This window comes from Sinohyriopsis cumingii, unplaced genomic scaffold (genome assembly GCF_028554795.1).
Source record: "Sinohyriopsis cumingii isolate HCF-2022 unplaced genomic scaffold, ASM2855479v2 utg002097l, whole genome shotgun sequence".
Lineage (NCBI taxonomy): Eukaryota > Metazoa > Mollusca > Bivalvia > Unionida > Unionidae > Sinohyriopsis > Sinohyriopsis cumingii.
Window position 1 is genome coordinate 562,137 of NW_028316128.1, and position 24,380 is coordinate 586,516.

The following is a 24,380-nucleotide window of genomic DNA, read 5'->3' on the forward strand; positions in this document are numbered from 1 at the left end:
ATTGCCAGTCACGCACTTGATCATATCTATATTGTTGCGCATCTAATGTTGCTGTTGATGCTGTTAAGGATGTCATTTATTATCTTACGCAGTAACCAATTCAGGTGTTTCAGCTACGAATTCCAAACACCACCAGTAAGATGTTGCGGTTAATTTCTTATCGTCTGCTTCCAGTATAAATTTTTCTTCGGTTCCCTTGTTTAATATGATAGTTACAACCCGGAAAACTTGTCAGTGGAATGTCGCCAGGGATATTTTGTGAAAATCTCAAATTTTGCAGCACTGAACACAGACAGTCTATACACACCAGTAACTGTTGATGTATATTTGATAGTTTTATTTGGTTTAGCAGACCATGTTGCAAATCCAGATGATAATGTGTATACTATGTTGGTAAAATGCCCGGGAGTAACTCCAGGTGGAATTTTAATCAAAATGATTTTGTTAACGATCTCAGGAATCCCACCTACGATATTTTGCTGTGTTTGTTTGATCGCGTCAATGTCGGTTTTGATATCACAAAGATTTATGTCGACGGTGAGCGGAGTGCCGAAGAATCCTTCTGCGGTTTCATTAATTTTTTGAAAGTTTCTACGAAGTCTTGAAAACGCGTTTACGTGAACGTCATACTCGACCAGCAGCGTGGATAATTTACTGTCTACGGTGTCGACGTATAATTTGTTTGCGACGTCGTTGTCAGATTTTGGAGTTGTTACAGCTACTATTTTGTTTCCGTTCATGTTGAGTTCACCTGTCATCGTGTCACCGGTATTTTTTAAACGATTTGATAATAACGCTTCTAGGGTTGCGAAATGCGTGTTTGAGGCATCTTCCGGGAATGTTGGATTTCTTAGCACTGTTATCTTGTTTCCGTTCATGCTGAGTTCACCTGTCATTGTGTCACCGGTATTTTTTAAGCGATTTGATACAACTTTTTTCATCTCGTCTCTGATGGTTGTAAACGATACACTTGAATCCCTGATTTTTCCGCTGTCAGTAAACACAGGGATGTTATCCGGGGTAGCTCCAAGAACCCTGCGAACTATGTCATTCCATTTGATATTGCTGGTTTTTAGTTTTCCGTATGGGTCCTGAAAAATAAGAACCTCATCTGGGTTTATCACGGATAACGTTAAAAGATTGTCAATTTCATCTTTGGTCGCATATTTTGATAAATCTACATCACCGCGCTTTTTTTTATCTCTGTTTCTATGAGAGATCTTCCGTAAATATCTACCATTATTCTCTTAAGGATTGTTTAAATCGACCCGCGGTATACTCATGCACGACTTTGTGAAGTGGTTTGGTTGATTTTGATATCGCGTCAAGCACATTTAATACTTCACGGCCACATATTGGTGGATCGGTTAGTGTTTGTGTTGGTAGCGTTGAATACCAGACTGCAGTGCTTTGCACTCTACGTGCGTATTTGAGGAATTCAACTGGCGGTGCTAACCTATACGAATCGAAATAGATAATTCCACGTGGATCGATCGCGTAAGCAACCCAGTGAGTTCCTGGACCATCGCTGTTATCGAGATTAATAATTCCGGTTTCTGGATTATTCGGTTGTTGTGGTAATTGATCTCGCATAAAAACACCTTTGAAATTTTTTATATTTAATTGTTTAGTAGCATCGAGCAAATCAAAATTTGACATCGGTGTCAAAACCGTTTTGGGTACCATGAGGGTGGAGTTCCTGGAAGTCTTAGACCTCGTCTTTTTTGTATCCTTTTCCAGTTGCTTTCTTTAATGCCATCGCAGCAGCTGTTCCAACAGCTCCTAACGCGGCTGCTTTTTGCGACAGCTGGGGCAGCAGCAGCTATCAGTGCTGGTATTGCTGCGAGAAGAGGAAATATACCACTGGTTTTACCCATATCCTTGATAGCTTTTGGAGCGAAATCAAGTTGAACTCCGGTTTTGCTTGCTTTGCTTTATTGAAATGTTTTAGTTGGGTTTTAGTCAGCGATAACTTGTTTGGGCCGCCGCTAGCGATTTGATCGTTTTTTAGTGTTATCGTTGCCACCCACACACTCGCGTTCTTTGATTGTAATTTCTTTACCTGACCAGAAGTCAAAGTGACATGAACGTGACTATATGACATTTTATAATTAACGAGATTGATCTAATTGTCTACATTTTTTCCACTGGTTCATCAACGAGTCTCATTAGGCCACTGATACCTTCAAGTAGCATTGCTTTGTTACTGAGTATGACCGCGATTGCTCTGTAATCAGTGTCATAAGCTATCGGATCAAGATTGATAATTGGTAGGTGACCAATCTGAGCTCGGAAGTATATATCGACGACAGATTGCTTGGATAAATCGAGATGCTCCAGCGGTAAGTAATAAATCGGATACAGATTTGTACAATCAAACTGTGATATTTGCGTCCCAGTATCAATATTTGTATTATGCGCCAGAAACGTCAACCAGCGATGATATGCGCGCCCTACATGATTTTGTGTAAAATTTAGTGATATATCTTCGGATGGTTCTTGTTGTCCATTTATTCTTAACGAAACCTCGGTAACATCAAGTTTGTAAAATATCATATGAGATCGTTTTTGGTTATTTCCCCGGCTTTTACCTTGCAGCGCAATACAAATATGTCGTGACGCAGAAATACCCTGTTGTGATGCTATATGCCAAGTAAACAAACCCACGGCAGAACTTTGAGCGGAATCTGTGGTCACTGTTAACCACGATAACAATGATTTACCACCCTGATTCATAAAAGAAAGTAATCGGGGTTCTTCCGTGATCGATGGAGTTAATACCGGCATCCACAGTAAAAGTTTTGTTATCTCTACTTTGCCAGCAAGAGCAGCATCAGCAGCAGCAGCAGCATCAACAACACCAGCTCCTCGCCAAATCGCATCATTATCACTTTCTTTTCTGTAAAACACAACTGTGTGTTTAGCTCCAAAGATAACCCTTCTAAATTCTCTACAAAATCCAAAGATATGCGACAGAGGAATCGCACACGAAAACATCCTATTGGGCCCTGACAACATTAATCGGCGTGCTGCAAATCCTAGGTTGTGTTTGGGGCTAATACCTTTTATAATTTCAAAAGGATTAGTTGGTTTAGCTTCGCGGTCGGGGTTATTAGCTTCTACCTGATCAACATTTCCAGTAGCTGCTGGCGTGATTAACTTGATATACTGAATATGTTCAGCGTTATCGGTAGTATCTTTAGCAAACATCATCGATGGACCAGCTGATCTTATAAAATCATCAGAGTATCTTGCTAGACCAATTACTGTTGTAGCAATATCAACATCACTTTGAATTGATTCGATATTTTTTCCATCAATCATGTAAGTGGCGCTACTAAACAATGCCATAATTCCATTATTGACAAAATCAGCTCGGTCCTTGGCACCGTAATTAGCACCACTCGCCATTGTAAGTTTACCCTCTACTTCAATAAAAGCCTCTCAAGGTAGAACATATCTACTTGTATCATGAACTTGAAGTTCGATACGCCCTCGTTGATTTGGTTATTTTGCATCATAGGAATAAAATTGATAATCACTCACTGAGTTATCTTGCTCGACCGGCTCATCTATGTTAAATGCTGGGTCCGATATGCGTTTGAACATTTTATTCTATTGCGTATTTTTCCAAATGATGATTATCGTCGTCGCACACGAAGTCCACTTCCTGCTATAAAATTTGCTGTTATATTATTTTGTGCGTCAGATTCCTGATTTATTAACGCTGCTAGTCTCTGATTTGCAGCTTGATTTATCACCTTACTGACATCCGCGGACATAATTTCGGTACTCGGTAATTTCACCGGTGGTTTTCGTCTTATTAATCGCGCTAGTCTTTCTTTGATTGCCGAGAGCGCCTTACCAGCAGCGCTAACAATTGCACCAGGAGCTTTTTTACTAACAACATTAATGGCTTTCATCTATAATTGTTTTGCAAGAGGACCAAATTTTGGTGCTAACCCTGCAAATAATGTTTGAGTCACATCACCAAGTCCGTCTCCGTAAGCTGCTCTGTAGATTGGTAATCGTGAGTTTACTGCTCTGATCTGCACAGGTGTATGTCTATTATATATGACCATTATGCTATTTACTATTGTTTAATCGCTGTAATCATCAACGAGTTCATCAACGAGTTCTCGGTAAATACTAGCATCCATGACACCACCTTGAAACAATCGCCGACAGATATCAGCTGCTTCATTAATTATTTCTGGTGAGTTATTTCCAGCTTGTTTTCCTCCTATGAGAACTTCTAACCGCGAAACGTCATTAAAAATATTATCAGGACAGGGAATAAAACCACTTCCCAAACCACTGCCAGTGGCACCGGGTGGCTTTTTGGTATATCGTTGTCGTTCTTTTTCGACCTTTTCCATAAATGACAAGTATTTATAAGTAAAATATACTGCAGCAGGCCACTGCTCATATGTTACTCTTGCAAGATACTCAGGTTTCAAATAAGTCGTATAATTATATCTCGCAGCAATATCGATTAAATGAGGTTTTGAAGGTCCTCGAAGATTTTTTACAGAGAAATCGTTAAACATCTCTGCTGGATCTAATGGTAATCCGGACCAGAATTGTTGTTGTTCTGTTTGCTGCTGAGAAGAAGGAGAATCATCTTGGTCTTCTTTAGGTGTAGGAGAAGGCTTATGGTGCGGAACAACAATATCAGGCTTTTTTTCTCTCTTCCTTTTCTTTTTTCTTTTGTTCTCGTATTTCTCGTTGCCGTTCCCTCTTTTCTGCCAGCGATATTCGTCGATATTCTCGTTTCTTTTCTGCTTCTTTTAGCCTTTGTTCTCTTTCTTCTTCTTGTCGTTCTTTTTGATTCCTATTATAATTCGTTATCCCCTGCAAATAAATTTTATAATCAATACTATCCTTGTCTATTTTTTCATCATTTCGATTTATTTCATACAACCAATCATACTACATTGGTTTACCTACTTTTTTAATATATTCAGGTTTTAAAATATCACCTCTGGAATTAAATCTTTCGACAGGAAACTCACTAAATTTGGCTACATCCTGGCGGGTTTTTGTCTTATAAGTTTGAATTTCTTTTAGACCCGCTTCAGTAAATTTCTCCATAAATCAACTCCCTTTTTTCCCTTTTTTGGTTTTGCAACAGCACCTTCAGGTTGAGGATGGACCGCAGCCATTTTTTCAGCAGTTTCTTTTAATACTTGGATAAGACTTTCTTGTTTCTCACTTGGTTCCTTTTTAGGTCCCCTGATAGTAGTTAGAACATCCCCAGTAACCGCGGTAATAGGTTTAAACAACTGTTCCGTTTCCGCTGCGTACTCAACTTGTGCTTCCTGCCGCGATTGCACATTTTTTTTTAAATCCTCTTTTACAGGGATATCTTTTTTAAGTGCTTCTTCTTGCTCTCTAGCTAGTCTAGCTGTGTAAGATTCCGAATGCACCATTATTTGGTATAGCAATTTTTAATTCATAGCAGCAGGGAGGGCGACGACAACGAATTGGTTCATTTTTTTTAATCGAAGCGCCATTAATGGGTTTTTCAACCAGAAACCGTATTTGGACTAACTCAAGAGGACCTCCCAAGGAGGTTTCTCCCTCCGAGAATTCCTCTTGAAACGTAGTCGACGTTATTTCCAGTTGAAACCTTTTTTTTGGAGGGTTTATTTCGACATTTGGAACCTTCTAAATTTTGTAGGATTCGCCCTCCCTGCTGTTTGAGGTCAAGAAGAGAACGTTATTATCTTGTGACTGTAAGAATGCTGCTAGTAGTGCTCTAACATCTGGCACTTTGAGTTGTATTATGATGTGACCAGTTTGGGCTGAGATCTTTTTCTTCAAATTATTGAATTCAAGTGATTATTTTCTCTGGAAATATAAAAGTGCTCAGACGAAATTCTTGGATAAAGACATTAATTAGAATTTATACTGAATTCAAACCTGGAATAATATTTCTGTGATTCAGCAAGAGACTGTTGACATATCAGTACTTCGTGGGCTATAACAGACACGTCATCGCCTTCAGATTTGGATCTCTTCGACACTTGAACTGAGTTTCACTCAGGACTTTTTATTACTAGGACTTGTGTCTTTAATTCTTTGATTATTTTTGGATTTAATTCGCAATACCGTAAGTTTTATGGTCTCATTTTTTACTTTGCATTCTAGGCAAACAAATTATCTGTTAAATTTTACAAAGCTTTTTGCTTTCAATCTTTTCTGTTACTTATTTTAAGAGCATAGACTTGTAACAATATATATATATATATATATATATATATATATATATATATATATATATATATATATATATATATATATATATATATATATATATTCTACTTTATAGATACACAAAATGACGGAGTTCCAGCCTTGGTGTCTGTTATTGATGGTACTGTCAGGCTTGTCATTAGGTAGGTGTATGACTCTGCTTGTAGTTTTAATTTCACTGAACATTATGTGTATGATATATGCTATACGTTATGATATATGCGAGTGTTCAGACTATTTATATCTCTTGTTTTTCAAGGTATAGTGTAAAATACAGAGTGTCTCTCTGTCTGTATCACTCATCGAAACGAGATTGCGAGGAACGTTAGTAGTTTTAAAATGATACACACATAATTACAACTTGGATATGTATCAAGGTTATTATCTTATCCGAACCATCACTAATTGTCTTTGCTTCCAAAAAAATATAACTGTGATTAGTTTGATCACCAGTAATACTTCTGAGGGCAGGTAAAATAATCGTATGCACTTATGCACTTTATACGAGTATGCCCTTTCTCTGTTTACTAACCTTTAAGAAAAACAAAACAAGACAAAAACGAATAATGGCATAGGAAACGATTGAAGTTCAAATCCATCATGATAGATTGATCCAATTTGGAGGAAGTGATGACCAAAAATAGTGTCAAAACAGAGAGAGTTCGTTCAAAATGGGATACATGTGAGAGTCAATGTTAGTTAATGTATGATTCGTCATCTCAGCCAATATCAGTAAATATGCATAATGTAAAAATCTTCAGCTTGTTGACATGTTTCCATAAAATAAATCATGTTTAGAATACTACAAATGACCGAACTAAAGTGTCAGTTTCAGATATTAATTTGGAACAATAACGATATAAAATAATTGTTATTTAACGTCACCAGTGAGAATTACTTTATTTCAGTGACTGGAAATATTCCAAAATCTGGTTGCAGAGGAGCTTCCGTGGAACTTTATTCAAATATTTCACTAAATAGTGACGACATCGTTGTTTCCCTTTACAAGAACGGTCAGCATAATAAGATGATTGCTATGTGGTCTAAGCAGCATTCTGGCTTTAAGGAAAACTTTGACGAGGGATACAGTAAAAAGGTGTCTCTAGACAAACATGGAACTTTATTTATTCGCAATCTTGACATATCTGACGAAGGAAACTATACTATTAAACTGATATTAGGAAGTTGGTCTACTACATACGAAGTGAAATTAGTTGTGTTGGGTAAGTATACATTACGTATCTAGTTTTGCGTACTGAGAAGCTTCTAATTATATAAATCCTTAGATTTTATCTTTTCTTGACTTAGCTTCGATTTTACGCTATAATAGGGAATCATTTGTCAATGGCTATAGGTTTCAAGAAATGCTTTGTTTCAAAACAAAGAAAACGCCACACTGTGATTTAGAATTGTTGGAGCTCATCAAAAACAATGATCAGAGAAAATACTGAAAAATGTTACCACTAGTACATATTTTAAATGGTACCCCCACCCCCACTCCACAACCACCCCTAGATAAAATAACTGAGTGAAAATGATAAAAAATGAAAACAAAATTATCTTAAACACTTTCTATACATTTTATGTTGTTGAGAGTGCTGAAACAATGCAATATGAGACAATAACAAACATAAATGCTGCGCAACAATGCTTACACTATTTGCAGCCATTTGTACACGTGATAATAATAATGAACGGAAGAGTGTAACATCTGTTAAACACTTTATCATCCGACGAGATAAAGAATCCTATTACAAGGTTTAAACATTGTAAAATAATGTGTTCATTTATGGTTTTAGCTTGGCATATACATTAGACGTACGAATAAAAGCGAACACCTTAAATTTGTGCTGAAGGTGTCAACGTATTTGACCTTGCACAGACAATGTAATTTCATAGAAAAGTTAATAAATGGAAACTTTTGGCATGTAATAAAAGTACTTCTGGACGATTTGTTATTGAACTCTCCGAACGTCCGTTCAGCCTTCAGTCACTATGACACTCTGTTCAATCAAATGTCCGTTAATACATACCCTGAAAATGCTGAGCAATTCATACAAGTTGAAATTATGTTGCCTTTTGTGTAACCATCTTCAACAAAAGTGGGGGCCCCGAGTGGCCGAGTGGTCTAAAGCGCTATCCGTCACGGATCACTGCCATCTCACCTCTGTCTGCGTGGGTTCGAGTCTCTGATTCAGCCAATGTGGGTATGTGAGAAAGCTTGCCGGTAGCTTCTCGTGGGTCGGTGGTTCTTTCCGGGGTTTTCCCGGGTTCTTCCTCCACCATTAATACTGGCCGCCATGTATAGCCTATCCTGTGCTGAAAATGGCGTTAAACCCTATAACAACAACATCAACAGAAGTGTTATCTTTCCCTTGCACTCGTGGAGTCCGTTAAAGGAGCTCACATATCAATTTCATATACGTTATCACGCATGTATGAATTTACTTTATACATATGATGTTTTCCAGAGATTCCAAAACTAATTGCTCTTTAATCAATGTGCTTGTCTCGTACTTTGTTTATTATTATCTAATCTGCAATAATTCAGCAGTTATATGTTTCAAGAATAGTCATAGCCTTGGTATTGTACACTATATTTTAATTTCCGTTCCTTTAGGTTTCCATTGCAGTTTATAGAAGTCATCCCGCTTGTCAGTAAGGGAGAATTAATGATAAACAAATATTCTTCTAAGGTCATAGCACTTAAACACTTTTAATTTTTAAACCACTTAGCTACTGGCTTTTTATCTCCTAATTCTAAATATTAACTGAGTATTTTTTTTAAAAATTCATTTTATCAAGTTTTGCTTTCTATTTGAAAATTCTCGCCTTCTTCAGTTATACATATATCAAATGAACTGATCCATTCTTATACCTTCATTTTAGTTGACAGGTTTTATTGCTGTCACAGAGACAATCGTGTTGATTTCCTTGACCTATTGTGAATTAAACGTTCTTTACATTTCTGAAACTATAGTATTAATATGCAGTGTATAGATAGACCTTTGCTTACAAATCGTCCGCCTTAGTGTTTTATGTATATAGATGTAGGCTGATAAAATACTTCTGAGCTTATGCCTTACAAGACAATTCCCATTCGCTATAAAATTCCCTCCTTCATATAATTGTATGTATGGTGGTTTTAAAAAAAATTAAATAATATCTCAAACGCACATGGGATATTATCCATTCTTGGCCTAGTTAAACTTAAGGTTAAGATATACTCGAATTGATACCTATTACTGTTACTAATTTATATAAATTGGCATTTCTTGAATACGCCTGTTATTAAAACATTTCAGTCTTTCACTAGCAGTGGGAACGATTTACGTAGCACTTTGTAAAAGAAAATTTGGTTCTACTTGCGTATGAACTGCTAAATGATTAGGCGAGTTAACCACGCTTTGAATTCATCGTATTGTCTTTATTTGTATCTGTTTTCTTATCACAATATTGCGTTGTAGTTTGCATAAGCTGTAAGACAAACTAAATTATGGTGACATTAGATTGCTATTTACTATCTTTCGTTGGTTCAAGGAGTCAATACCTCATGTCTGATATTTCCATATAGTTAGTGTGAAGGCAGTAGGGAAGTTTAACAACGTATTGATAGTTCCAGTCTACATTTCAAGTTCTGGAGACGGCTTCAACATTTTATTTTAGTTTGGTTTAAATTATAACGCTTATAGTAGTACATTACTTGATAGTTAAATTCACTGGAAGTTTTCTTTTGTTGGTCTCTTTTATCTCAGGAGAGTTTGGTCCAGTAACGTTGCTCTAAGAGTTTGTAAAGGATACGGTCATATCTCTCTCTTGTCTCCTGTATATGGTTTCTTAGTTTGTTAAATAAATTTATGTGATGCCGCATAGGCGATCACTAATTTAATTTTCATACACTAATACAGCTAATTAAATGACTTACAAATCCGTACTATATGTATATTCGATATAGGATTCTGTTTATTTTCTGCGAATATTTGTGGATAGATTTTGAAATAAAATTGGGGCTATTAACTCTCAGCAATGTAAATAGTGGAACGATGATATGGAAGCACAAACGGCGTGAATGTGACCTACTATTTTGATTTCAATAGAGTGAATCAGTGCAAATAATGATCGAGTATTTCTTTTTGGAAATGCTTTTGTCAGAGTGGTCCATTATCGTTGAATAAAAGGATTCATCTAGTTTATGAACTTTTAAATTCAATTCTACGATGTGAGGCAGAGCAAAATATGACTCCATAAAACTAATTGTATGTATGTGCCTGTGGCTTTGGTGGGTGGGTCGTGAGTTGACAGTAAGATAATGTGTGCAGTATTCTACTTGAATTTTCGACTCTATTATAATGCGTGGCGCAGATTTTAAAATGTAATTTTTTAGATTACATTTCTGCATTAATTTTTTTCATATGAATCGAATGCGCTTAACTTGTGACATTCGTTAAAGAAAATGTTACTTTTTACATGTAGGCATATTCTAATAGACAAAGTGTGTCACCAGTTTAAGCTATAATACGATCAACATAAGCTTTTGGGGCAACTGTTTATATTTCTTTCAAAAATGCAAGTCTGATTTGGATACAAATTGTGCAAATAATTCGTGTTTACATTACCCAATATAATGTCAGACATGAAGTATAGTATAAATAACTAAAATATTTTCATTATGCGAAATGATTGGAAGGTTGGAGCCAAAGAACGTACATAACAATCGTAATACGCATTCTCGACTTCTGAACCATTAATCCAATATATTAGCATTACCTGTTCCTTATGACTATCTATATTTTCCTAGCAAGCCTAGCTTTTTAAAGTCATCAGTGTGCAACCAGATTATGTCTCTGATTTATTTCCGTTATGTCGTATTTTTTAATACACACGAGCCTATAAGGTTATTATTGCAACAATTATCTGCTTTAAAATCTTCTAAGGGGTTGTTTCTGCAGTGAACTCCAATTGGGTACATGTGACTCAATTAGTGATATTTTAAAGTTGTGTTTTAGCTATTTTATTTCCTTCTTCTGTGCCTTTCTACAAAGTTACTTTAAAACTAGTATGAGACATAGTCACGCGGGATAGAGGATCCTGGTCTTTTTGTAAATAGTATTTTATTTTTCTCTGCCTTAGTGGTAAGTACAGTTGTAGCTTTGCAAGTGTGAGTAAAAAACTAGGATTGCGTGAAAAACACGCGAGTCACGCAAAGGCTCTTGAATTATCTTGTTAGAGGTAAAACTGATGTTACTTGGCAGTAGACGTACATTGTTTGGTGAAATGCAGACTGTGTAGTCTGTCACAAAGATTATAATTGCATTTCTTTACATATTGGCGTATGTCTGAATGTCAACGGGCCATAACCATTGTGTGGAGCAACGCATTTCAAGTGTATATTCAATGTTCGTGCTGCATCAAACCATATTTGGGACAGCCAGATATCAAAACCAGATCTAGAAATATGTATCAAAGTTATATTTGTGAGTGTTACCTTTTCACCAAACCTGGCTGATATTCTAGCGTGGACGTACGCATGTATAGGAAGGCATTAGCTCCAGGACAGTAGACTCCCAAGCGTTGCTTGCTTGCTTTGATTTCGGCAAGGTTGTCAATTACCCTAGTTTTGACTATATGTCAGCAGACGGGTGATACTTTATTCACAAACCTCCGCATTCCTCTATGTATACGTTACTCACAGACTGTCACATTCATCTATGTATTAACTGCTACATTTATTCTAGGTACGCGTAGGATATAGCTACTTTGCTAGCGTTACCAGTTGTATATAGAGAAAAGAGTAGTGTGGATAGCATATATATTATTACAGAGAAATCATGTTACTAATGTCAACATAGCGGAGAACGCCTATGAGAAGCCCAAAGTATGTAATTTAGGTAAAGTTGCTATTAATCCTCCAATCAGCCACTAAGCGAGCCTATGACGTCAGCCGCTACACGCCGCAAAACCAGTGACAACTTTTCTGATTCTTTTGTTTTCAGTCAAGTCTGTGAAATACTGTTTTTAACCATTTAGTGGCATGTATTTGGTGACCCAATCCTTCCCTAGTGTGTGCACACGTACGCTTCCCAGTAATGCTTTTTGTTTTAATGTTAACAAATTCGAGGCACTTTTTTATCGACCAGATGACGTGAATATCTGTATTAACCTTTGGCCAATATATTTTGACACTCACTTGCTTCATGTTCATTTGTAGAACATCATTTATAATTTCTTATTGCTTAGCGTTAAGGTTGGTACTTCAGTTGTGTGTTACAAAGATTTCATTGGTTTGATTTTACGTGAGCGAGCAATATTAACCATTAGCCAGGAATATGTTTTACATCTGAATATATTTCATTAATTGTCCTTATTATTGCTTTTGGAATGCCAATGCAAATAAATGTTCGTATCATTGTATTGTCAATTAGAATGATTTGTTCCATTTAAAAACGTTAATATTACAATCCTTGTCTAGGGACAGCTGCTAATAGGTACACCCCCTTACGTTTAGGTGACAATTTATCCCTTTTGCCTATATGCTTAAAGCTGTTTTAGATATAGTTCGTACAGTTTATCATAAATCGTTTTTATATCATCTATTATATTTATTATCCCTTACCCGAATACAGTGTGAATGAAATACATTAATTTGATTTCATATATTTAGCTTGTGTCTTTTGTTCATGTTATCAGTCTTAGTTGAAAGGGATCTGTATATTTAGCACTGTTTTCGTTACCACTCAATGCGTTATTATAAAATCATGTTTATGCGTCACGTTTCAGTTATTGAATGATGTAGCAGGATGATCCTGGTTTCGGTCATATTATTATGGTGAAGACACGAAGAGCGATTGCGATAACAAGACGTTTATTTACATTGTAATTGAAAATATTAAATTCAGACACCAAACGCATGCACATAAATTCCAACAATGAAATTAACACAATGATGCTCATTGATTTTGAATAACTAATATAACAACAATTAATACTGTTCCTAACTGGAACGAATCAAACCATTAACTTGAAAGCAAACAATCAACAAGAATGAATAAATAAAAATTAAATAGTATTGAATGATGGAATAATAAGGATACACGATCAAATGATTGGAAAATAAATAAAAACAATGAATAATCACTGCAATAATGGTCACGACTTTCACTCAGATATTATTATGATCTGAAAGTAAACAATGATAAGAACCCTCACTCAAACAGTGGCACTTACTTCTTTCGCTCAAATAGCGATAATGATGGATATTGGTTATACGGATATAAGTAGCGATAATGATACGAAATCAGAAGGTGGCAGATAACGAGAAAACCACCATCATCCTCCGAGCCAACGTCACCGCCGATAGCAGAACATCAGGTATATACTAAGTCACAACGAACCACTACTCAGCATCCGTTTTATCACCAAGACTAAGACCATATCAACACGGAATGCAAGCACATAGCACAATACCAACACAGACAGTGCTACAGCTGATATCAACACATACATCACCAACAGATCAAAAGTTGACAAACACGCATACCCCTTCGACACAAACACCTCTTAACAATTAGACTGCTCTAATACGTAGTGAAAACACATCGCATAAACACGGCACAGGGCCAACACATCACAGCTCGAAGACGGGCAGCACAATCATATATGTGACCCGGGACTTGCGTCATGTGCTAATGTGCGTGGTTGGTGTGATGAGCGAACGAGTGAGCGATCGATCGCGGTGCATGATTCCCGTGCGTCACGTGTATGAAAACCACGTCTCCGCGATACTAATAAAAAGGCTACGAAATTACTACTCGAGGCTAAAGAGAGAGTCATACAACACCTCGATCAGTGCGGAGATTAGTCTTTCACGCAAGTGAAAGACAAAGGGATTGAATACGTTAATATATTTCGGGAAAGTAATACTCTTCGAGTCTGGTAAGGGATTGTTTTTATTTTTGTGATAAAATTATAAATGCCAGTGGGTGGGTTATATAATGTGTACTGTATTTGTTATATTATGTATTATGTTCGTCTTGTATTCTAAGTATGTGTTTTGTATTGTTTTAGTTTTTTTATTGTACCTCATACCAACTGTCATAAATCCCACAATCGACAACAAGAGTACTTATTTCTTTGCGAGAGGAGTGAGAGCTCACATCTGGCGCCCACCGTGGGACCCATATTGATGCCGAGCTTAGCGCGGACACCCGATCGACATAGAGCATCAAGGAGCAGAGCCCCCGCCCTCAAACCGTCCAACGACCCCTGATATCTAAACACTAGGATGGGGGTAGAAGTCATCTTATCTATAAGATTTAAAAAAGCGCTTTCTTGAGCATTGCCCCAAGTCCAAGGAGCTGCTTGTTTGTTTTTGGACTTATTCTTTCGAGACCCCTTGGTCGTGCCATGGCCCTCTAAAAGAGCGTTTAATGGTTGTGCTATTTGCGAGAATCTTTCGACAAAGCGGCGATAGTATCCTGCAAAACCTAAAAACATTAAGGAGCTACGTCAGTTTTCACTCGATGAAATATAGCCGTTATTCACTCATTTCAAGCATATATCCTCTATATTCTTTCCTATAATATAGATAGGAAAATAATAAATTGTGCAATTAATATGCTTCTACAACTGGAGCTATCGTTGCGAAAGTTCATGTTGAAAAGATAGGTTCTAGATCGAGTCCATGAGTACGCTGGCTATTTTAAAATGCACGGCCTGTAAGATTAAGGTATATCGGTTTTCTCACTGGAAGCACGTTGTGCAGCATGGAGGAAAACGAACTCACTAAATTACAATAATATTAGATAGAAATGCAACTCGAAAATTGTTTCAAGGTTTTGGACAAACGCATTTCAAACAGTGTCCAATATTAATGAACACCTAGTTATTTTTCAGATTTTATAGGAATTACCACTACTCATGTCAAGATAGTGATGCTTCTGTTATTTCACAACTTGCATGCAATAAACAACATAAGAAGACTTTGCTAAGTATCTAGATGATCCATCTGGGACTTAATATAGCACAATATCTCCCGAATTCACTTCAGAGGTAGCCCAAAGAGTTGTATTAATCATTAAACCAAATTGGAAAGTTATTAGTACTAGATTATATAAAACGTTTACTTTTTAAGCAGACACGTAGTACATATTAATTCCCTTAATATTACCTATTGTGAAAAGAGACATAACATACACTGTAGCATATAATTGCTTTTACAGACTCAAAACTAGATCACACAATGCATTTTATTCAATTATATATCATGTATCTCAAAGTAACGTTACTGATTTTAATTTTATTAGACCCACCGCCTACGAATTGCAAACCAAATATTACATATTTGGACAAAGTTTTGACTGCTTCTCTGAAAATCAGAAACTGTGGCAATCCTGCAGCGTCTGTGTATTGGCTGGACCACCCCGGTCTTTCCAACAAAGTAAGTAAACATACCCGAGCCTTATGACATGATCTAATACTATAGAAATTAGGTGAATAAATTATGTTTTGTAAGAATTTGAAATAGCCGACTTTGCTCATTTCTTCACTAATGTCTTAAATATTCATATCAATTGAAAATGGACTAAACCTAAATATTTAAACATCAGTAAACAATCAATTTCTTTCATGAAAAATGAATCTTAAAAAGTATTTTTTATGCTAGAATAATAAACCGTTTAGCTAAAGGAAAAACAAATTTGAAATAAAAATATCGAGAAAGTATTCCAGATATATAAACTTATACATATATTTTATTAGGTGATGACATGTTAAAGGTAAGTTTAAGTGCTGATGAAAAAGGAGTAAAGTTCCTTAGCAAAAGAGTATACAAATATAAGTCATACTATATCATGAATTTACACATATTAATTACATCAACCTGAAAACCTACAATAATATATGCTATATAACTATTTGATTTGTAATTGTACAAACCTTTGTGCAGATAAAATGAATGAGTTTAGCTGTAGATATTGATAGCGCGAAAATGACTTAATATAATAAAGACTTTCTTGCAGAAGAACGTATCACATAAAATAACGCTTTTTTACTTTAATATACCTCTTCGACTTCACATCTTGCATATTTTGGTTTTGGAAGTTTTGAAACTTAATTCTCTAAGGCATAAAACTAAAATGTTGCAAAACTTCATACCCTGAGAAACGTCGTCTTAGAAAATGATTAGATCACAAAGAAACGAAGTAATTGGGGAAAAATATTGCACAAAATTATAGCGCCGCATATTTGTAATAATACATGTATCATTTGAAAAAATAAATCACTCACATAACATAGCAAGTCTTGAAATCGTCTTGACTGGTTTAAAAGACACTTTCATAGAAAGATAAATGTCACTGGTCTGCAATAGTACTTTCCGGGATGGTAAACAAAATGCAGTCTTCCTAATATCTATCCTTTTCTATCACCTTCCTGAAAATCCGACAGAATTAACAAGCTACCGATTTAAAGATAAACGATATAAGGAATAAAAACCATGGGCATTAGTTTGGAAAGGTAGTCAATCACATACATAAGCTATAGCTATGGGCATCATACTTTGTCTTGGATAAGTAAAAAATGTCATACTTCCACAGCCTGAAAACGTGATTCACCTGGCACCATTTCTTTGATCGGCAAGCCTCGAAATGATACCTTTTGCTCAGTAAATGTTCCAAAATTTGGATAAATAATTTCCATATCTTCTCTCCTGTAAGATAGTCTGAACGAGCTCAAGGTCACCGGTTATGTTAGACATGCATACGAATATCAGGAATCTCTCTGTAGAAAACGTTATATATAAGACACCTCAAACGTTATTGTGATATAATTATTGAGAACATAATTCCCAAGTACCGCAAAGGCATACATTTATGCTATGTGTTCAGCTTCTGCTAATACTAAAACATTACACTAAATGGGTAACGCGTTACCAATTAGAGTGTATCACATTATTAACAAACGGTTTTTAAAATAAAATGCCTGAGATTTTTATTTGACATATGCATGATTTCATTAATACATTAAAATATTACTCTGTATTGCTTTATTTTGCAGCGTGGCAGAAGAACGGAAAGAAATCGACAGCTTGAGATGACAGACCATCGAAAACGAGTACTATATCAATTATCAAATAATTATTATAAAATAAAATAATTATTATATATAAATCAATACTTTGGTGAACTAATGCAAACTAATATAATATATTGGTTAAATATACATAGTCTCAAAATTATTATATTTCAGATCCTTGATGATATTAATATTTACTTATACAACATAAATATAATTATGGGCTTTTTGTTCGTTCGTCCAACACCGTCTGTCAATACGATTACACGTGCATACAGCAAATAATATTTACGTTATATTAGGCAACCCCGAACACAGGTAGCAGATTCATATTGTCAGCTTCAGGAATAATCATTTGCAAGTTTTAAAGCACAACTTAACTTAGAATTTAATGACTAGCGGGAGCAATGATTTTCTACAGCAAAACTGATATATTTAACTGATGGAACTATTCCAGAATAATGAAAATGAATGGAGAGTATTATTAATGAAATGATTGTTATAAACATTTTTCAACGAGACCAATTACATCTTAAACGAAAATAATATCGACCCGAAAATGGAAACTTGCAACCTTGAGACACTGTTGGGATCGTGCTAGTCTGTTGTGCCTAATTATTTAACATTAATATGTCCAAAATTTGACATTCTTTTGTCAACACATTTGTGTGGAAAACAATGCTACGATGAAACAAGAAAAGAAACCCAGCTTGTCTTTATTTTTCAGAAGAAGGTAGCATATTTACAATCAGGAAACGAAGTTGGCACATACTATGCCTGCATCAAGAGTCCTTCTTTGAGGTGCGCCGTGAGCCCCAAATCTACCGACTTCTGTACAGCTTTTACAGTCGATGAAAGTAATGAATTTTGGTCATTCTCTTACACGTGTCATTCCTGTGGATTATTCCATTAGGTAGTATCATGCAACCGGCATAAACGCAGTGTTCCAATATTTTTTGTAACCAACTTCATTTGACCTAAATGTCAAGTACCAACACGTGTGTGTTATCCATTTGTTTCCATTCGACATCTCCGACATCCACTTTCAAGAATAGAGCCAATCAAGTAGCTCTGCATCTGTCAGATATTGGTGTCTATTACAACTTTTACATCTTCTGTAAATAACTATATGCGTTGTTGTCTGAACGGACAGTTCTCAAATTGTTTAATACCATTTCATTTCCGCTTGTACCACTTCTTAACAGTAATATCTGCTTTTATCCAACTTCTCGTATGAGTACTCGTTCTTCATTTGTGAACCGTTGTTTGAAGTTACCGAATGTTGTTCGATTGGAGAAAACACTTTTTAATGTTGGAGATACGTGTTTCTTCTGACATTGACAATATGGTCGTATAATATGTTGTAAATGAAATCGCCCCCTGCAACATAATCCGCTCAAACTCTGTTCGTGTTTCCACGCGGAATAGCAAATAAGGTAGGATTTAAAAAGGATGGACATAATTTGGCAATCAAATTCAGTTTGCAGACGAAGAGTGGGTGCTTAAATGTAGGTATTAGCATATTTGTTGGATCTGGTCAGTACATGTCGAAACTGGCAAGTGAACTGATTCCATACGGTATGGACAAGTGTTTAGGGAATGCAATAATATCGTTCAGGAGTTCTCATTTCGCATACATTCAGGTTGAAGATGGATGCCGATTATGTGACTAGTTTGTAGTTTGTAGTGCCCGGGTTGTTTCTGTCCACATGCTCCTGTAATTGTTAGGCTAGTAGTTCTAAAGAAAACTAAGTGCTATTCCGGCTGATACGGTAGACTTGCTTTTGATGAATGATTTATGCCAAACTTATTTTCCATATGATGATGTGGTCCTGGTTTATGGATAAGAATATTTACCACTTGAAACATCACAAAGTAGTTTTAGAAAGCACATTAGTCATATTTCAATAAATTTCTCACGATTACAAATGATGACTTTATGAACGTTCAAGAGTTTTGCTGCTTCATACAAAACTGTTGATGTTATTCGAAGGGCTATAATGTTCATAGCAACGTTAACTGTTTCTGCCAGATATAACAGTGATAAACTAGGAGGAAACGTACCAATACACCTGCTGGGTAACAATGTCCATATAGGCTTATCGTCTTGTTGCAAAATCAAGTTTCCAACAACAGCCTCAATCATAAGTTTCCAATTAACATTCTATCTATCTATCTATATATATCTATCTGCCTATCTATCTGTCTATCTCTGTCTGTCTGTCTGATATATATATATATATATATATATATATATATATATATATATATATATATATATACACATACACACACATACATACATACATACATACATATATCCATACTCTGGCAAAAAAGGACAATTTGGTTTTGACACACGTTCTCAAATAAGCAATGCTGATATTAGTTTTGTTACCGATCCCTTCCGATTTTGCTGTACCTGTAGTGATGATAATTGCGGAGTTGTGGTGAGGTTTAGGAGCATATTTATGGATTATCTTCATTTTATACTGACATGAGCAACTGCAATTTGAGACGTGAAACTAGGTGGATAAAGTTTCAAACGTATGTTCATTTCTTTGATCTATGTTTTATATTTTTTCCGTATCTTGTTCTCAATGATGCAGTCGTGTTCGTCTCTTTTGTCTGTTTGTTGTACCTCATGCAAAATATTAACCATTTCCGTTCATATGTTCCATTTCAATGATAGGAAATATGTTACACAAAAAATATTTATTGATAGGAATCAGGTCACATAAAACAATTTTTATGTCTAGCTGGATACTTATCCTTTGACAAAAGTGAATATCGTTTATCCTACATATACCTAACTTTTCGTTTTAATTACAATGGTGGGTTAAGAACGATGACTTCTGTTATGATTTACTTGAATTTTCTTCTCTGACGCATGGATGTCCCAAACCATCAATCAGACAATTTGACTTTCATTTTGCGTTTCGACGTCTGTTAGTGCTCAGCCATAACTGCGATGTTAAGACTGAATGAAGGATTTCACCAAACTAGATAACACGCCTTTACATCTACTGTACGCCAATGCAAAACATGTGTTCACACCAGCCTTTGGAATTTTCGGCCGTGGACAATGGTTGTCTCTTCAATTCCTCTTGAAACTATGGATTTATAAATTTGGCGTTTTTGTCAGTTTGCCATCGCAAGGCCACCTGTACCTTGAAATCCAAGTTGAATATCAAAAATACAACCCAATCATTCTTTGCAAACACACTGCTCACGAAAAACAGATGCTTATAACCCGATTGTTGAAAGTGGGAAAGATCTACTAAATCTGCTTGCAATTGGTAAAAACGTGGCTGCAAGATTCGTGTTTTATCTGGTGGGGTTCGGACATTTTCAATATCTCTATCTCGTCATTCCAATTCATGCACTTTTTTCTACATCCCGTTTTTTTTTTCAAAATTGATATCGATTACAAAATGATGTCAAATCGATGACCAATATTTTGATTCCGATTGGATTTTTTCTCTCAGGACACTGTTTTCGTTAAGTTCGAAGAAGAATCGATATTATTCCACAGGTTCATATCGTATACGGCATCAAAGAGTTTCGTTAAACAGAATATACAAAATTGGATTAAAGAAACTGTTTTCTTTGATGCACAAGATTAATAAGCCTTGCTAACTTTATTGATATAATTATGAATATATATATATATGTATGTATATATATATGTATGTATATATATATGTATGTATATATATATGTATGTATATATATATATATATATATATATATATATATATGTATATATGTATATATGTATATGTATATATGTATATGTATATATGTATATATATATATGTATATATATATGTATATCTATATGTATATATCTATATGTATATATCTATATGTATATATATATATGTATATATGTGTGTGTCACAAGCATTACCTTATTTATTTCAAGTTCTCTCCCCATTAACAATGATATGTACCTTTAAAACGTGGCTGATGTGATTACTGAAGGCATAATATTGAAACATGATCATGAGATATTAAAGAAAATATAGATACAATAATGCCATAATGTCTGATAGGAAGCAATAAGCGTTTTGAGACTTGATGTTATTTAGATCATATGATATAGACAAGATCCTGGTAACTTTTGCTTCCACTGGACGTTGTAATGCATCATCCGTCAATAAAGCGTATGTTGCTCTGGCAGCGGTAGTGAATCTCGTCCTGACTGTGACTGCTGTTTTTTTTCATCGGTCAACAAATATTTGAAAGCCTTACAGCTGGCTATGCTATCGCGTCATCTGAAACTTTCTCGTGAAACTTTTGCAAAAGTTTCAATAATTGTATGCTATTTTAATGTTTGCGTTTTTGAAAAGTCTGGTTTGACATTAAACAGTGCAACTGTTGTTCCAATTTGTCTGTCAATAGGATTTTGTGGCACGTTTAGTAGAAAACCATCTACAGTTTGTTAAAATGCAAACGTTAATAGGCGTCCTTCCATAGAGCAAACGTTTGTTTCGTATTTACCGTTTGAAACAAGAAACGATGTCGTTTATTTCGCTGTTTATGTGTCTGTCTCGGCCTAAGGAACAATCAAATAATATTTACATAACGTGTCAATGATTTATTTTCGGAACAGTTTTTTCCGAAAGTAACATAGTGCTGTAAATCATACTGTTAAATTTCCACAAGCCCTTTAGTGGCCAATACGATAAATATGAACAGGTCTCAGAGTGACTCAATGTTAAATTACCATTAACCTCAATGTCCAAATTCAGCGCAGTATCAACAGGTACTATTAAATTTCCAGGATCCCCATTGCCTCATCGGTATTATTTCAGGATTATCCAGGCAAGTTTTATATAATTTTACACTTTAGTCCCTAAGTTTGATTTCCGGATCTGGGAGGGAGATTTGGAGATTAACGGTCCCAATATGCATACAAGAGATGCCTTTTAAATATGTTTGGATAGAGATGTGTTACGGATAAAAGCGCATCGTATCAAATATGCTCCTCTATATCTCTCTCTGTCTGTCTGTCTGTCTGTCTCTCTCTCTCTCTCTCTCTCTCTCTCTCTAATGGGAAAATTAGAAAATGATTTTCTAAATAAATGCCTCTTAAAACCGGATGTATGGTTAAGGTTTTTAGACGATATCTTTATGATTTGGAGTTATTCATTAGAAGACCTTTATTACTTTATAGATAGTTTAAACAAATTACATCCAACAATAAAATTTACATTCAATGTCTCTAAAACTAAAGTTTCATTCTTGGACGTTGATGTCATGAAAAATGAAAATAATGAAATTACTACCATGGTTCATGTTAAAAACACGAATATTCATCAATATGTTGAATATTCTTCATGCCATCCTAAATCATGTAAAAATGGGATACCATATAGTCAAGCAAAAAGATACAGAAGAATTATTTCGGATGATGCTGTTTTTAAATCATCTTTGACAGAGTTAGGTCAGCATTTTTTAAATAGAAATTACCCTATTGACATCATTAATACTGCTTTCCAAAAGGTATCTTCTCTTACACAGCTTGAATCTTTACAATATAAAATCAAAAATAGAAATGAAGATATCATTCCTTTTGTTATTGAATATAATCCAAGTTTGCCTAATATAGGTAAGATTATCAATAAATATTGGGATTTATTAAACTTATCATGTAAAGCAAGTGTTAAATCGCTACATGAAAGCAAACCCACACTTGCTTATAAAAGGACTAAAAATCTGAAAGATTTCCTAACTAATTCCAAATTAGAAAAACCATCATATAAAATAGGATCATCAACTAAATGTAATAGACCTAGATGTTCACACTGTTCATTTATTAATGAAAATACTTCTTTCTATAGTAATAATACGAAAGAAATTTTTAATATGCGTTGTGACATTAATTGTGCAACATCAAATGTTATTTATTTGATAACGTGCAAAAAATGTGGCATCCAATATGTTGGACAAACCAGTCAACAAATATCTAAACGTATGAACCAACATAGATCAGATATAAAAAATTATATCGATCAATCATTTTCATCTCATGTTGCCGCACATTTTAACAAAAATTCCCATACATTGCAAGATTTCTCCTTCCAACCTATTGTTAAAGCTGATTCTGAAATGGAATGTCTACTAAAGGAAACCTATTGGATTCACCGTCTTAATACGGTATATCCAAAAGGTCTAAATTCAAAAACACTATATGACATTTAGTAATTTTTTATTAATTTTTAATTTTTTTTTTTTTTTTCTGAATTATGTCCCCTGTTTACAATTAGATATGAATATTTCATATTATTTTACTGTGCAGAAAATCTTAATTGGTAAAAGTATAATCTAATAACATAAAAATATGTTTACTAGTTCTTTAAAAGTGAAATTGAATTTGTAATTAATTATCAATATAAAATGATTAATTATTTTTAAAATACTTGATAGTAACCGTAATGCACACCATATTTGTATTATATTTTTATTAAATAAATTGAGTTCTGATAACCACTTTCACAGCTATAAAGATTATACTAGTGTATATGTTGATTACATTTATCTTTGTTTTTTTTTTATTTTTTTGGTGTAATTTATTTTCTTTTCTGCTAATAAGCGTGTATTATACATAATACTAATGTTACTAAAACTGTTTATCTCTATTTGTTAATAAATGGTATATATATATTCCACTACAATAATGCTATAATGGACATTCAATTTATTGTTGTAACAGATCATTTTCTGACATTAAGAAAATTTAACTTCGATTCCACAACAATGCAAAATTTAGCCACATTGAATTCGACACCCATTTGAGAAACTTCAGCTACTGATTATTTAGTTGCGACTGTTGAATGTAACAGATTATTTTCAACGTTGTGGCCAATTAAAACTAAATATCATAATACTATGTAAATAAACAACTATAAAATAGGTAAATAAAGGTGAACACAACCGCGATTCATGCGGTGTATCACCTTGATAAGAATTTTAACGATAAATGATAAAATATGTTAAATGTTTGTACGATGTGATCAGATGCTAGTTTTGGCGTAACCTAAACC

At 34.8% G+C, this 24,380-nt stretch overlaps 1 protein-coding gene across 2 annotated transcripts in view; it reads left to right on the forward strand.

Moving 5' to 3' along the window:
* Positions 1-24,380, forward strand: part of LOC149771157 (uncharacterized) — a 71,969-nt gene that overhangs the window by 16,842 nt on the left and 30,747 nt on the right. For both annotated transcript variants that reach the window (XM_089948795.1, XM_089948796.1), the window contains exons 2-6: positions 6,335-6,401; positions 7,167-7,481; positions 15,561-15,694; positions 17,311-17,367; positions 18,056-18,185. In XM_089948795.1, the coding sequence (XP_089804921.1) occupies positions 6,335-6,401; positions 7,167-7,481; positions 15,561-15,694; positions 17,311-17,367; positions 18,056-18,185 (703 nt within the window). The remainder of the gene's footprint in view (positions 1-6,334; positions 6,402-7,166; positions 7,482-15,560; positions 15,695-17,310; positions 17,368-18,055; positions 18,186-24,380) is intronic.